Genomic DNA, 14,325 nt, shown 5'->3' on the forward strand with positions numbered 1-14,325 from the left:
GCATGGGACATGCCGGCTTGGCATGATAGGAATGGTTGTTCCACACCAGTGAAAGATGTTTGGTGAGGAATGGCTGATGTAACCTCTGATTTTCCCCCAAAGCACTCCCTGCCTTGATCATTTTAATGATCTTCTCTACCTCTCTCCCTTGTGCACCATCGACAGCATTTTCGGCAGAGCTGACCATCCAGACCTTGCACCTTGTTCCGAGCACAGCCACCGGGCGGTTGACGTTCGGTTTGAACAAAGCCGTACTACCCCTGGCGGTTTTATTTTCAGCATTTTCCCTCATAATCTCTCCCATGGCCCGCCAAGCAGACACACCTGTGAATTTTAGTGTCTGTGAAAGGTGCCAGACTTTGCACATGGAAATTTAGTGTTGGTTATGCAAAAAAAGGGGGTGAGTAGAAAGGGGAACGAGGTGTAGCTGTGTTGGGATTTTTAGTTTAGTAAATTTCCTGCATTGGGGGGGGGGGGGAACGGGACAAGAGCAATCTAACAGGGAGTTCTGTTTTCTGCCCAAAGTACAAGACCCAAGGTCTAGCTTAGAATGAAGCTAGGCAGTTAAAGCAGCATCTAAATGCTACTTTGGTGTAACACAGATACTTCCCTGCTGACAATCAAAGTACTTTACTTCTGCTTTTCCGAATCATGGTTTGCTTCTGTTACTGAAACGAAGTAGCCAAAGGGAGTGACCACTAGGAAGGAGAAGGAAGGAAGCCCACCAGTACCAGTCTGCATGTAGATCTAGAAAAGACAACAAGGGGAAACAACCCAGGCTATCTGTTTCCCTTCTCCCCACTGAGTATGGATTACTTGACACATGCATCAAGGCAGTGATCCAATAGATTTTATTGGTATGAAAGAGGGAGGGGGGAAAGGAAGTAAATCCTCATCAAACTAAAATAAAACCTCAGCTTGGCAGCAGTTTCTGTTCAGCATCTTTGGGTGAGGAAAGGAGATTTTCGTGAAGTGACACAAGACTTTTCCTCCTCAGAGGCAGGAATAATTTTATGTGTGCCCCAACTGGTTTGACAGTGCTTTAAAACAACAACAACAACAACAACAACAACAACAACAACAACAACAACAACAACAACAACAACAACAACAACAACAACAACAACCAGCCCAGAGATTTCCAAGGGAAAATTCTTTCCCATCTTCCTGTTACAGTCAAGTTGAATCCCTGGCCTCAGGCAGCAGATGCAGGAGGGCAACCGCGGTAGCTTTTCAGTGGGTCCTCCCGCGTGCCCTGCTTCATTCTGATGTTGGAGGGCAGGGCCTGTTTGACCGACCCTAAACTCTCCTGGTGACCCTGGGCTGGCTGGGGGCGCTGCTGATGTCGGATGGCCCTCAGCTAACCTCCTTCGTTCATCCCCAGAAGCTATGCAGAAATGGGCCCAGGGGTTATTTGGATGGGAAACACCCCCCCAGGGAACCCCAGAGGTCTCCGGGAAAGGCTAAACCAGCCTCTTGCAACCTGGGAAGAGAGCTGGGTGGCCAAGAGTCAGAGCAGGAGAAGGCCACCTCTGAGGTGCCCTGGAAGAAGGCAAGCTGCCCGTCCTGTTTGATTCCGTCCGTGAGAAGTGAGGGATCCTCTCAACTTTTCCCTCAGGCAGCAAAAGCCACGGAGTCTCCAGATTCCTGCCCAGCTGCTCCTGTTTCTCCTCACTTTCTCCATCAGAAGGCAGCTGGCTGAGGCTCTTGACCTGGACAGCCTCAACGTGGGCCTTCGCTGTTGACTTGGCCGTAACAAGAGGAACATGTCGTGAACGAAACAGGTGGAAAAAGTTCTTTTCTGGGTTGTAGTTCCCAGCCTCCCATTGACCAGACTGGCTGTGGGACACGGGAAAGTCCAGTCGTTCTGAAAAGTAACTTTTCTAATCCCTGGCTAAAAGAGAAGCAAGGAACAATGAAATCCATCTATGCAAAGAATGTGGAGTGCTTACAAGCCGCGTGGACAGATTTTCCTTGCACTTCATGTCTGAGTAAGTGTGGATCATTTTCCTGCCCTCAGGGCCCACATTTATATTCACTGGCCCTGAAAAACAAAACTTGAAGTACAATGAGAAGTTGCATTTTTAAAGGAACTCAAAACTTCTGCCTAATTAGCTTGCTGTTACTGTTACCATTCCTCTAATTTTGCAAGAAATTCATTACGTTAGGCATTTTTAACACATAAGCTTGGTTTTGAACAGGAGGCCAGGAAAATCCAGGTTCCCCTTAGTCTGATTTCACTTTGAAAATAAATAAATAAAAATACAAAAAATGTAAACTCAAGAACATTTCCCCTTGTTGCTTAGATTAAAGAACAGCATAAAACTGGAAAAAATCTGTTCAAATTCATTTAAAATACCTGAAAATGCCCTTTAAGAGTAACTTTTGAAAATAACAAGGCATTACTCATTATACTTAAAAAGTAACTTTGAGATCACTAGTTACATCAAAACAAAGGAACAAGTTATATGTAACCAAATTATGTGAAAGTAGTTACAGTGGTGCCTCGCATAGTGAGGTTAATCCGTTCCGGATTAACCCTTGCTATGCAGAAACATCGCTGTACGGAAAGGAAAAAGCCATAGAAACGCATTGAACTTTGTTCAATGCGTTCCTATGGCTTGAAAATTTACAGTTCAGCGAGGTTCCTCCATAGCGCCGCCATTTTCATGCCCTCGGTAAGCGGGGGCAGGGCACGAAAAGGCGGCGCGGACCTTCTGGCGGCCATTTTGGAACTGCTGATCACCTGTTCTCCCCCGCTTCGTTATGCGATATTCGCTAAGCGAATCGCTTAGCGAATATCGCAAAGCGGAAAACCTCCATAGGGGCCATTGCTGAGCGAATGCTCCAGCGATGGCCCAGAGCCCCTCGTTAAGTGATTTAATCACTCAACAGGGCACTCGTTATGCGAGGCACCACTGTACTTCCAAGTTCTGACTACCGTGTTTCCCCGAAAATAAGACAGGGTCTTATATTAATTTTTGCTCCAAAAAACGCATTAGGGCTTATTTTCAGTGGATGTTTTATTTTTTTCATGTACAGCCGTCTACATTTTTTCAAATACAGTCATGTCATCTACTTCTGGTTGCTGCACAAGGGTGGAGGGCGGGGTTTCACTGAACTGGGACTTATTTTGGGGGGAAGGGTTTATATTACAACATTCTGAAAATCATACTAGGGCTTATTTTCAGGTTAGGTCTTATTTTCAGGGAAACAGGGTAGGAGTGGCTGGAAATCTACTCTGGGTTTTATAAAAACCTTTTCAGCTCTTTTTTTAGGAGCGCACATGGTGCAGGGGCTATATGATTTCCCAGCCCCGAGGAGCTGGCATGATTTTTCAAGGTTTCAGGTAGGATTCATTACTAGCCGTTTCTGGAGAGGTTGGCAATTGAACCCACTGGGAGCCTCTTTTCTCTCTCTGACTTCCAATCCTTCTCTTCTCATGAATCTGAACCAGGAAGGCTTGAACTGGTTTATTTGCTTACCGTGGGTTCTCGGAGGTGTCGACGTTTGGACTTTGCCCAGTGCCTGACATGGGGAACACCTTCTGTCTTTGGAAACGAGCCACTGAAAACAGCTCTTTGCCCGCTTGCTGGCATGTGACTGTGCGATCAAGCGGTTTCTGAGTTGGTCTCAGGGCTGGCGGGAAGCCGTGGGTCGTGTCTGGCTGGGGGATGCTGGAACCTGAAGTTCTGATTGACCTTTCACCCTTTCGGGGGGCCAAGACTGTTTTTGATGGTACTGTTAGTTCACGAGAGGGAAAAGGCTGTGTGTGTATCTTCTGCATGATAGGAGCCTCCCAAACATAGCTCAAGAGAGTCATAGGGTGGTCATCACTTGAAAAGAGGACACGCATCTTTGGGACAGGAGACCCAAAATTTCTCCGACGGGCATCGAGCGGCACGTGCACGTGATGTGTCCAGATGCAACATTACGTGGAAAGAATGACTTGAATGGGGAGCCGTGGAACCAGGTGTCCACATCACAATGGGGGCAAATCCGCCATCGCTTCCCGCTTCCCCCTCACCCCCCAAAGGGGCATCGGCTTGTGTAAAATCGGGGCCAAGTTGGAAATGGTGTTTGGTTGATTGCCTGGTTGCATCCCAACCTGGGTAAGAAATGCCTATCCACAGTAGTTCACACATTGGTGATCTCAAAAAATAGACTACCGTAATGCTCTTGTTGTAGGGCTGCCCTTGAAAACAGTACGGAAACTTCAGGAAGTCAAAAATGCAGCACATGGTCAGATTACGTTTAGCGGGACTAGTACATAGGCCCCAGTCTTGGCCCACCTTCGTTGGCTTCCTGTTGATTTCTGTGCCCAATTCAAGGTTCTGGTTAGGATCTCTAAAGCTCTTAACCAGTTAGGACTCCCAATACTTGTCAGAACGTCTCTCCCCGAAATCGTCTACCCGCCAGTTCGCTCGCTCTGAATCCATGCTGCTCGAAGCGCAGACAGAATCCGGCTGACTTTAGTAGGTATGGCTGGGAGGGTCCTTTCTGGGCTCGGGTGACTGTCTATCTATCAAGCCCAAATCAAGGGTTCCTTCCCTGCCTCTGATTTAAAGACAGCCCCGCTTCTCTCCCCCCTGGTTCCACCCCCTCTAGTCATCTGTTGGAAGCATTCAGTTAGTTTGTTGAGGCCTGTTGCTGAAAGTCAGCCACGTTTGTTCGGTTTGTTGTGTTCAACCGTAAGTAGATGAAACCTTTTTATTCTTTCTGCTACTTATGTCTCTGAGTGATGGCGACTTTAAGTGCCAGTTACTGAGAAAAAGGGGTGGACCACTCTGAGGAACTTGAAGCTAATTCTGCTCTCTGAATCCCTGCCCTTCTGCTGTGCAGCTAGAGGAATTTAACTAAAAATTCAAAACTCTGAAACAGCTCTTTCTCTCCTTATCTTCAGAAAGACAGAATGCCTTTAATAACAGAATCCTTGGGATGCTGTCATATTTACAAAAATGAATTCTATGGGATTATTTATATTTATGATTTCAATTCTATCCATGTATGGTCATATTGTTTTTGAATGTATTTTTTATGTTATTGCGGTGTTTTTGAGAGTTTTTAAAATCTTGGATACCACTCAGGGTTGTGCTTGCACTAATGGGGAAATATATAAATTGGATAAATGAATGAATGAATAAAATGTAAAGAGAATTACATCTTTCCCAGGTGAGGAAGACAGCGAGAGTCTAGCCTGCCATACCTTGTGAAGAAGTGAACTCTGAACTTTGCATATGCCCTGGAGCTAGGTCCTGGACTCTGGATCACTCCAGAGTGCAGGACACGTCATCATGGGCTCAAGCGACAGGAAGCCAGATTTGGGCTATCAGAAAAAAAAACTTCCTAACTGTTAGAGCAGTATGACAATGGAACCAATGACCTCACAAGGTGGTGGGCGTTCCAGTGCTGGAGGCCTTCGAGGGAAAATTGGACTACTGTCTGTCTGATCTGCTTTGATTGGGATTCCTGCCTTCAGCAGGGGGGTTGGACTGGATGGCCTTCGAGACCCCTTCCAACTCCATGATTCTATGAAGCCCTTCCCAGGAAATGGCCAGGCTGTGAAACCTCCAGATGAAATGCAGTTTGGGGCTGAAGGTGGGCAGTCAGGGTGGTCAACTCAGAACATTAGAAAGATGCAACTTAAGGCACTGTCTTAATCTCCCATTTTCCTCCCAAGGATCTTTTCACACACCCTTTATCCTCACAATGGTCCTGCAAGGTAGCGTGGCTGGCCTTAGGCGAGCTGGGTTTTTAAATCTGTCCTTCTGTCTCCACCTTCTACACTGCTTAATTGCATCTCAATGGCCAGCGTACTGAATTTGCATTTTAAAAATCAGTCGAATGTTAGTTTTACATGTTACTTCCTTGAGGGGGGAAAAACAGTAAATGAAAAAGAAAGCAATCAACAAATAAATGCCAGCCATGCATACTGATGAACCTGCACATGATTTTTTGCTTAATGTCATTTTGCCTGTTAGTTCCTCGAAGCAAAACTGTGGCAAGTACCTGTATGGTAAAATGTTGAGGAATTTGATGACAGCAGTTTCATGTAAGCCTCAGTTTGCATGTTTAAAAACTGGGTTATCATGCTGGAAGTGGTGAAGGGTCAGGGGTCAAAAGCTGAATAGGCCAGACTGTTATCCTGGCATTTCACCAGCCTCCGGCTTCTATACACACATGGGGCCAGAGGAGGAGGCCTTCAGATCAAAGCGGTTGGGTAGGGAGGTGCCTGGCTTCCTCTTCTAAGAACTGTTCCTCACCTTAGACCTTTACTTTCTTGGGGAAAAAAAAAGTAGCAGGTGTGGAAAACAAATAAACAGCATAGGACGCACCCCAGAGTTCATACAGTGCGGGAAGAGATTTGACACTAGCTCTCCGTCTTCCTTTCTTTTCTTTTTTTCTTTTCTTTTCCTTTCCTCTTTTCCTTTCCTCTTTCTTTTCTTTTCTTTTCTTTTCTTTTTTCTTTTCTTTTCTTTTCCTTTTTTCCTTTTCTCTTTTTTCTCTCTTTTCCTTTCCTTTTCCTCCCTGGCAAAAAATGCCTGCGCAAAAGAGCAAAAGACGAGCGGAGAGGAGAAAGAAGCGCAGCGCGCGTTCAGCTGCAGCTCTCGTTCGCTCCTTTCCTTCCTTTCCCCCCTCCTTCTCTTTCGCGCTCCCTCCCCTCTCCTCCTCCTCTCTCTCTCTCTCTCTCTCTCTCTCTGACGCGGTGGCTCTTCCAGGGATCTCAGGCTCTTCCTCCTCCTCCTCCTCCTCCTCCTCCGTCCCCCCGCCCCCCTCTCCCTTCGCGCTGTCTCTGTTCTTCCCTGCCAGGCGAAGGAGCCAGCCAGCTAGCCAGCCTTGCGCACTTTCCGCAGCCCAGAAGCATCCCAAGGAGGCAGCGCCGAGGACCGGAGCGCCTGATCCGGACGCGGCGAGCGAGATCAGACGAGACCCCCCCCCCCACGACCGCCTCCGAGCCTGGAGCACCCTTGGGCCCGCTGGGTCACCCCGCCGCTGACACCCGCCGGCTCCGTCCCGGGGGACCCCCAGGCGCTGCGGAGGCTGCGGCGCTCCAGCCTGCGCTCTCCTTCCTCCCTTGCTTTGCTTTCCGCCTTCCCCTCCGCGGGACCCCCTTTCCCCACGGCCAGGCGATGTCTCAGGTGCTGCCCTACAGCGAGGAGAAGCTGGGGCCCTATGGCGACGGCGGCGAGGTGGGGCAGATCTCCTTCACCTGCCGCCTCCAGGACACCAACAACTTCTACGCCGGGGGCCAGACCAAGCGGCCCCCCAAGCTGGGCCAGATCGGGCGGAGCAAGTGCGGTAAGCAGAGCCCCCCCCGTGGGGGGGGGGTCCGGGGAGCAGAGGAAAGTGTGGGGCTTGGGGGGGGGGACGGGAAGAGGTGGAGACGCCTGGTGCCCCAGGGCGCCCGCTCGGAGCAGCCCCTGCCGCCGCCAAAAGCCGGCCGTAATCCCGGAAGGCTTCCACTCGGGCGTCTTTCCAGGTGTCACCAGACGCTTCGTCGGTGGCCGGCTTCGCTCTCTCGCCTTCATTGCTTTCGGGACAGGGGCCGGCGTACGGGGGGGGGGGGGAGGAAGAAGCTAAATGGCGTTTGCTCCTCTCTCTCTCTCTCTCCCAACCGCCCCCCCTTTCTCAGCGCTTGCAAAAGCTCAAGGAACTTTCCGTGGAAATTGTGGGTCTGTGTGTACGTGTACACGCGCGGGTGCGTGGAGGTGCGTACGGGTTGGCTCAGGCTGAATTCTCCTGCGTCCCTTGTAGTTCTGCTGGATGGCAAGAGTCGCACAAGTCCCCTTCCCTACCGAGCGGGGGGGGGGGCTTTACTCTCGAGTAATAGAAAAATCCAGCCCTCCCTCCTCTTATTTCTTGTCTTTCTTATTTCCTCCTCTCTTTTCCTTCCTTTCTTCCTTGCAGGAGGTGGGTGGGAAGCCCCCCCCCCCGAGAGTTTGCTAGAAAGGTCTAGTAAACAGATGAAGAAAGTATCATTAGCACTAATAATAGTAGTAGTAACGATCACCCCCATCCTTTGAGCTAGCTGCTTTAAAACCACCCCTCCCTCGGGGTCATGTAAATGTTGTGTTTCCAGGTCTCTCCCCCCCCCCCGCCCTTCTGCTGTGTCTCTGACCTGCTTCCCCCCCCCCCCTGCAAGGACCCCTTTGTGCCCCACAGGTACTCAGAGTTAGATGTTTCCTCTGGAAAGTATGGACAGGCAGTGGGTTCTTGGGAGTTTGTGTGTGAGTATCTCTCTGTGTGTGCGTGTGTCAGTGAGTGTGTTGCGGTGTGTGTGTGGTGGCAGAGAGTGCTAGGGGGAAAAAAAATCCAACCTGATCAGATAAGGACTGGGTGGAGAAAATCAAAGGAGTTCAAAATCCTGGCAGTGGCCGGGGTGGGGTGGGGTGGGGTGGGGGAGAGAAGGGCTCTTGTCTGTCTCGGAGGGCAGGGCAGCCAGCCTGCGAAAATTGCAACGAGGATTTCTCTCTCTCTCTCTCTCTCTCTCTCTCTCTCTCTCTCTCTCTCTCTCACACACACACACACACACACACACACACACACACACACACACACACACACACACACACACACACACATTATCGAGGAACTCATCTGCATCGCAAGGACCCTTCTGCACTGTAAGCCTGGAGGAGAACCAATCTCCCTGCCAATATAAGCAAACCAAGCTGGGTGGGTCCCACAGCAGTCCTGCCCGGGGCGGGGGAACGTCCATGCTTCTCCCCTGCCCCAGTAATTGATTTTTTTTTAAAAAAAGCCACACTAGATGAAGTGTTCTGGAGAACTCAAAACCTTGCTCACTGCTGAGTTTCAGTTGGTCATAGTAATTATATTAGTCCCCTGTAGATTTTTGTTGTTTTGTTGACCAACAGGTACCAGGTATCTCTAATTCACCTGCAGCATCTTTTGTATACCTTGCCTGCCTGCCCGCCCACCCTCCCACTGTCCCTCCCTCCCTCCCTCCCTCCCTTCTCCTCCTCTCCTGCCTTTTTTACTTCCTCCTCTCTCTTTCCCTTCCTTCCTTCCTTCCCTTCCTCCCTTGGCAACATCCTCTGCATCTCATGAGGTAGATACATCAAGCCATCCTGCAGGCAGCAGGCTGAAGAAAATGCCATAACATGTCGTTTCAGATTCATCTGGCATCAAGAATGCCCTTTCAGATATCAAAGAGACCTGTGGTGCCTTCATGAGTGACCCATTTACAGTTGCTATCTGTGCATTTGCTGCCAGAAATTAATCTTGGGATGGCAGAGCTGGAAAGGATCCTCGGGGTCATCTAGTCCAGCCCCGGTCAAGGGGCCACCATGCAGGAATTGAACCCCCAAACTCTGAATTCACAGCCAGAGACCTAAACCACTGGGCTATCTAGCATGGGCCAGTCTTCCAGATATCACAGGTCTCTGAGTTCTTTTGGCTGCAAACAGACTGTCATGGCTACCCCCTGGGGAAATATGAAATGGTAGAAAAGGGAGGTTGTTAATTTTCTCTCCCATGCTATGGATTGTTTCTCAGAGGGCTCTGTACTTGTCAGTGGCTTGCTTGGACTAGCTGCACTTGTAGAGTTTGGGAGAGTTTTGAAGCTCTCAGACTGTGCGGTGTAGTGGTTAGAGTCATGTGCAGCGATGTCGGTGGTCTGAGTTCAAATCCCTGCTCAGGCTGAAATATGTTGGCTGGCCTTGAGCCTTCTCTCTCCCTCTCCATGACCTACGCCGCAGGGCTGCTGGCGAGCAGAAAGTAGAGACACAGAGAGCCTCAGCTACTGTCCTAAGCTCACGGCAGGAGAGACAATGAATAATTTTTTTGAAATACAATGGTGCTTTTGAAAAACACCAATTCCCTGGATGGGGTGATGAAATTAAGAGGATCTGCTCAGCCTTTGTTATGAGATAACAAACCTGCTTTCCGTGAGCTGGTGAACATTAATGGGACGCTTCGTTGAAGGCGGAAAGGTTTTAGGGGGAAGAGCAGGGAGGAGCATCATTGTGATCTCAAAGACTTGAAAGGCAATCATACAAAGGAGGGGCAGGATCTGTTCTAGATCCTGCCAGAGTGCAGGACACCTAGCAATGGGCTCAAGTTACAGGAAGACAGATTTAGGTTAAACATCAGGAAAAACTTCTTAACTGTTAGAGCAGTACGACAACAGAACCGATGACTTCGGGAGGTGGTGAGTGTTCCAATTCAAGAGAACAGCCAAATGTCAGATATATAGCAGGACCCTTAGATCCATGGGGGATTGGTTCCAAGTCCCCTCCCTCACGGATAATGAAAAATGAGGATTATAGCAAATACTGTACATACAGTAGTTATGGTCTCTGGCTCCCTGTAGTGGCCATTTCTGGTAACTTCGTCCTTAGCAATATGTATGGCTAGGGTTTTTCTTTTATATATTTTCATACCCTGGATAAGTGAATCAGTGGATAATGATCCCGCGGATAACAGGTTCTTGTAATGTGATTTAGATCCCTGCACTGAGCAGGGGGTTGGAATCGATGGCCTTAAAAACCCCTTCCAGCTCCATGATTCTATGGTTTCCCTTGACATGGGCACTGGGTTGGGTGGGTAGTGAAGTAAAGTGGGTAGAGCTTTTCTAGTGTCCAGGTATAAAGAGTTTGCAATTATCATAAGGCAGAAGCCTTGATCCTCCTCTTCTTCCTCCCACTCAAAACGGTTTCTGTGCATTCTGGAGCGTGTGGCAAATCTTACCTGTGTCACTCACCCTTCTGTTTCTCTGCTTCCAGTGGTCATTGAAGACGACAGAATTGACGATGTTCTGAAGAACATTTCGGAGAAACCACCTCCAGGAGTTTAAGTCTCCCCCACAGAGGCCATGAGTAAGAAAAAGAAAAAAAATAAAGATGAAAGAGGCAAAAAAACATAATTTACCTTTTAACACATTATCGGGCAACTCACCCACAAAAAAAAAAGGAAATCTTTTTTTTTAAACGCAAACTTCGATGTTCTCCATTACTAGCCTGTATTGCAAAAAATTTGCAATTTGTCTCCTGATTCGGAGTCTGAATCCTGCAGGATGGAGGAGAAGGTGGGCTCAAGTGTGTGGAGGGGAAAAAAGAAGGAGAAATCACGTCTGACGTGGAAAGAGTGGCATTAAAAATTGCACACGTTCAAATCTTCGAGCGCAAGCTCTAGAAGGGAGGGGTTGTGCGCACGCATGCGCGCATGTCTTTCCGCCTGGACAATCAATCATGTTTTTACGGTTTGTCTGTTTTCCAGTCTGGGTTTTCAACTTTTGGTTTCGGACAGCGAGACTGTGGGGAGAAGTTTTTTTTTTAAAAAAATCAGTATCATTTGATCTCATTGGGCTGATCCAAATAAGCACTTGTTTACTTGATGAAATCATGCAAAAAACAAAACAACAACAAAAAAACCACACACACACAAACACAAAACCACAAAACTAAATGCATTTGCATAAACATTATTTGCATTTCCATTTTTAAAGAACATCTGGGGGTTTTTTTGGATGTTAGGGAGGGAAAGGGGGAAAGGATGATCTTTAATTATGACTATAAATATAAATAAATAAATAAATATATCTATTTAATTCTAGTTAACTTTTAATATTTCTGGAAAGTATGGAACTTTTTTTCTTTTCTAAGAGAAAGGGATTCTTAGAAGAAGGGTGCTCTTGGCTTTATTAGCATTTTTTTTCTGGAAAACCGATGGGAAAGTTCAGTATTTTGGTATGGAAGCACACAGTTGCACTCAAAGAGAAACTTAATTTTGGATGCAGAAGAGCAGGGGAAGGAAATGGATCTGTTGCTTTTTCTTATGATTGCCCTGAGCAAGCAGTCTGTAATGTGGGCAGTTTCTACTTTCTTTTAAATATATATATTCTCTTTCATAGAGTGTAATTATATAAAAGTACAAAAAGGCATTTAAAAAGCCCACCACCCCTGCAACATGAGTGCCAAATATTCGGAAATGCCAAAAGGTGACTTTTTTTCTTTTCAATTTTTTTTTTAAATTTAGTGATCTTGAGTCCACGTAAAGTTGCATTCTTGTACCTAACTAATTCTCTTCTTTATAGCGCTCTTTACCGACTTCCATCTATCTATCTGTCTATCTATATTAAGAGAGGGATGTAAACATCTTGTCTATTAATACTTGACTTCTGGAGTCTTCTTTTTTAAAAAAAGGACTGTATTTCTTTCTTTCTATTCTGATCCTGTTTCTAGTTTTCCCGTTTCTTTGCATGACATGCAAAAAAAGAGAGAGAGAGAGAATGAAATATTTTTTGCTGTTCTTTTTGCATAAAACTAAACTCTGAAATGACCTTGGTCTGGTTTCTTTTTTTTTCTTATACGAAGTGTGTATGTTGAATTTCTATTACTCTGCACAGGGCTATTTCTCTGCGATGTATAATAAAAATGAAGAAAAAGAAATAACGGCCGCAGTTGTGATTATTCTTCTCTTCCATCTTTGCCGTCTTGTGTCTGATTATTTGTTGGGGATTACAATCTTTTCTGGCTCTTAGGGGGCCTCCAGATGTTTGGGTCTCTAATACCCATTAGCCCCAGCCGGTCTGCCCAAGAGATGTGGATGATGGGATTTGCTTTCTAAAACATCTTGAGAGTCCAGGTTGGGGAACATGGCATGATTCTATTCCGTGTGCACTGTGTTGGCCAAGGGTGTTTTGACAACAGCCCTATGAGGGAGCTTAAGCCGAGAGTGGCTGCTCCAGTGAGCTTCAATAACCAGGTCAAGATTTGAACTCTTTACCCTGAATCCTCCAGTGGAACAAACTTCTGTCCTGGTGGGTTTGGTTTTAAGGACTTGGATTGTCAAGGACATGGTGCCTTGATTGAAATCTCACGGCAGAGGGTTGGTGGGGGCGGGGGAAACCCCAGGAATGTAATTTTAACACAACCTCTCCCTTGGCACCCCAACGTTCATTGCCCAGACCCCAAATATCCACCCTGGTGCACTGCTTAAGGGTTGTTTAGTCTGGTGGGAAACAGGAGGGGGGTTGAGCTAGGGGAAGCACCCAGAGTTTGTTTTACGTTCTTGCTTGTTTTGGGACTCCGAACCCCCAGAATCCCCTACCCGGTGGCCGGAGAGAGACGCTGAGGGGGATTCTGGGCTCTGCGGTCTCCCTCAGAAGGAACTTTGCCAAGTTCTGGCATCTGAAGTGGTTCCACTTCAGCTCCGGTGCAGGAGCTGAAATGGCCCAGGGGCCTCCGTTCACTCTGCTACAGCTTTTTACTGAGGTAAAAATCAAGAAGGCATTTATTCTTTGGAGCCAGAGCTCGGGGGGGGAGGTATAAGAAGAGGCCCAGAGGTATTTGTTGGCCATGGGAAGCCCACCAACCAGCAGGGCCACTGACTTGTGATCTCTGGCAACTGGAAGAAGATCAAGAAAATGGGTGCCTCTCCAAAACCTTTCGGGTTTTGATGCAATAACCTTGGTTTTCTGCTTAGCCCCTAGGAGGGCACCATGGCTCCCCATGTGTTCAGACACGGCTCTTTCCTCGCCCTCCACAGAGGACCCGGCTTTTCCCTGGAGATCTTCCCCATCCAGGTAGGAACCTGGCATGATGTTGCTCAGCCCTGCCCCATCCCTACGAATTATGGTTCCAACAAAGTTCCAGTTCCGGTGCTTAAGGAATGAAACCATCTTTCATGGAGTTACCATCATGATTTCTTTATAACCTCACAACTCGGGGGTGGGAATGAATGGTTCTTAATTAGTCACGGTGAAGCTCTAAAATGTACCTGCGAAGTTACCCAGTAAACCCAGTCATCCCAGCATGCAGGACCTGTAACAATGGGCTCAAGCGACAGGAAGCCAGATTTAGGCTGAATATCAGTAAAAACCTCTTGACTGTTAGAGCAGTAGGAAAACAGAAGCAATAACCACAAGGGGAGGTGGTGAGCACTCCCAATGCTGGAGGCCTTCAAGAGAAAGCTGGACAACCCTCTGTTGGACTCGATGGCTTTATAGGTCCCTTCCAACTCAATCACTCTAGGATTCTATGAAACTTTGGCCAAGGAAAATTTGAATCCAGGTCTTTGTAGGCCAAGCTTCACCCTAGTAGCGATTACAGCATATTGCAATTTGCCCATGAATTAATCCATGGAAGGAACTGGTATTATCAGGGTTTTGAAATTTCCCTTTTCTGGACCACCTCCAACCCTGAGGAAATCCACGGTGTGGGTCCTTGTGATGGAGAACCCAGGTCTTGGCTGCGACGGGCTCAGAAATTAGCCCCACTCAGCCGGCAGGTTGGTTGCTGAGACCTGCTGTCACTCCAGTCCTCTGAGCCTGTCACCTTGTTGGAGTGCTTGTGGGGGTCCCCT

General features: G+C 47.7%; 1 protein-coding gene across 1 annotated transcript; it reads left to right on the forward strand.

Annotated features, from left to right (window-relative positions):
- Positions 1-6,795: 6,795 nt before the first annotated feature.
- On the forward strand, positions 6,796-12,413 carry CAMK2N1 (calcium/calmodulin dependent protein kinase II inhibitor 1). The gene is made up of 2 exons (XM_020781132.3): positions 6,796-7,299; positions 10,746-12,413. The coding sequence occupies exons 1-2, from the start codon at positions 7,131-7,133 to the stop codon at positions 10,814-10,816; spliced, it is 240 nt and encodes a 79-aa protein (XP_020636791.1). The 5' UTR covers positions 6,796-7,130; the 3' UTR covers positions 10,817-12,413.
- The last annotated feature ends 1,912 nt before the right edge of the window (positions 12,414-14,325 follow it).

This window comes from Pogona vitticeps, chromosome 7, assembly GCF_051106095.1.
Source record: "Pogona vitticeps strain Pit_001003342236 chromosome 7, PviZW2.1, whole genome shotgun sequence".
Taxonomy (NCBI): domain Eukaryota; kingdom Metazoa; phylum Chordata; class Lepidosauria; order Squamata; family Agamidae; genus Pogona; species Pogona vitticeps.

Bases quoted from the DNA above. Each gene is read 5' to 3' on its own strand.
- CAMK2N1 (XM_020781132.3), top strand. From the start codon at position 7,131: ATGTCTCAGGTGCTGCCCTACAGCGAGGAGAAGCTGGGGCCCTATGGC. The intron at 7,300-10,745 runs GTAAGCAGAGCC...CTCTGCTTCCAG, and splicing joins GATCGGGCGGAGCAAGTGCG to TGGTCATTGAAGACGACAGA.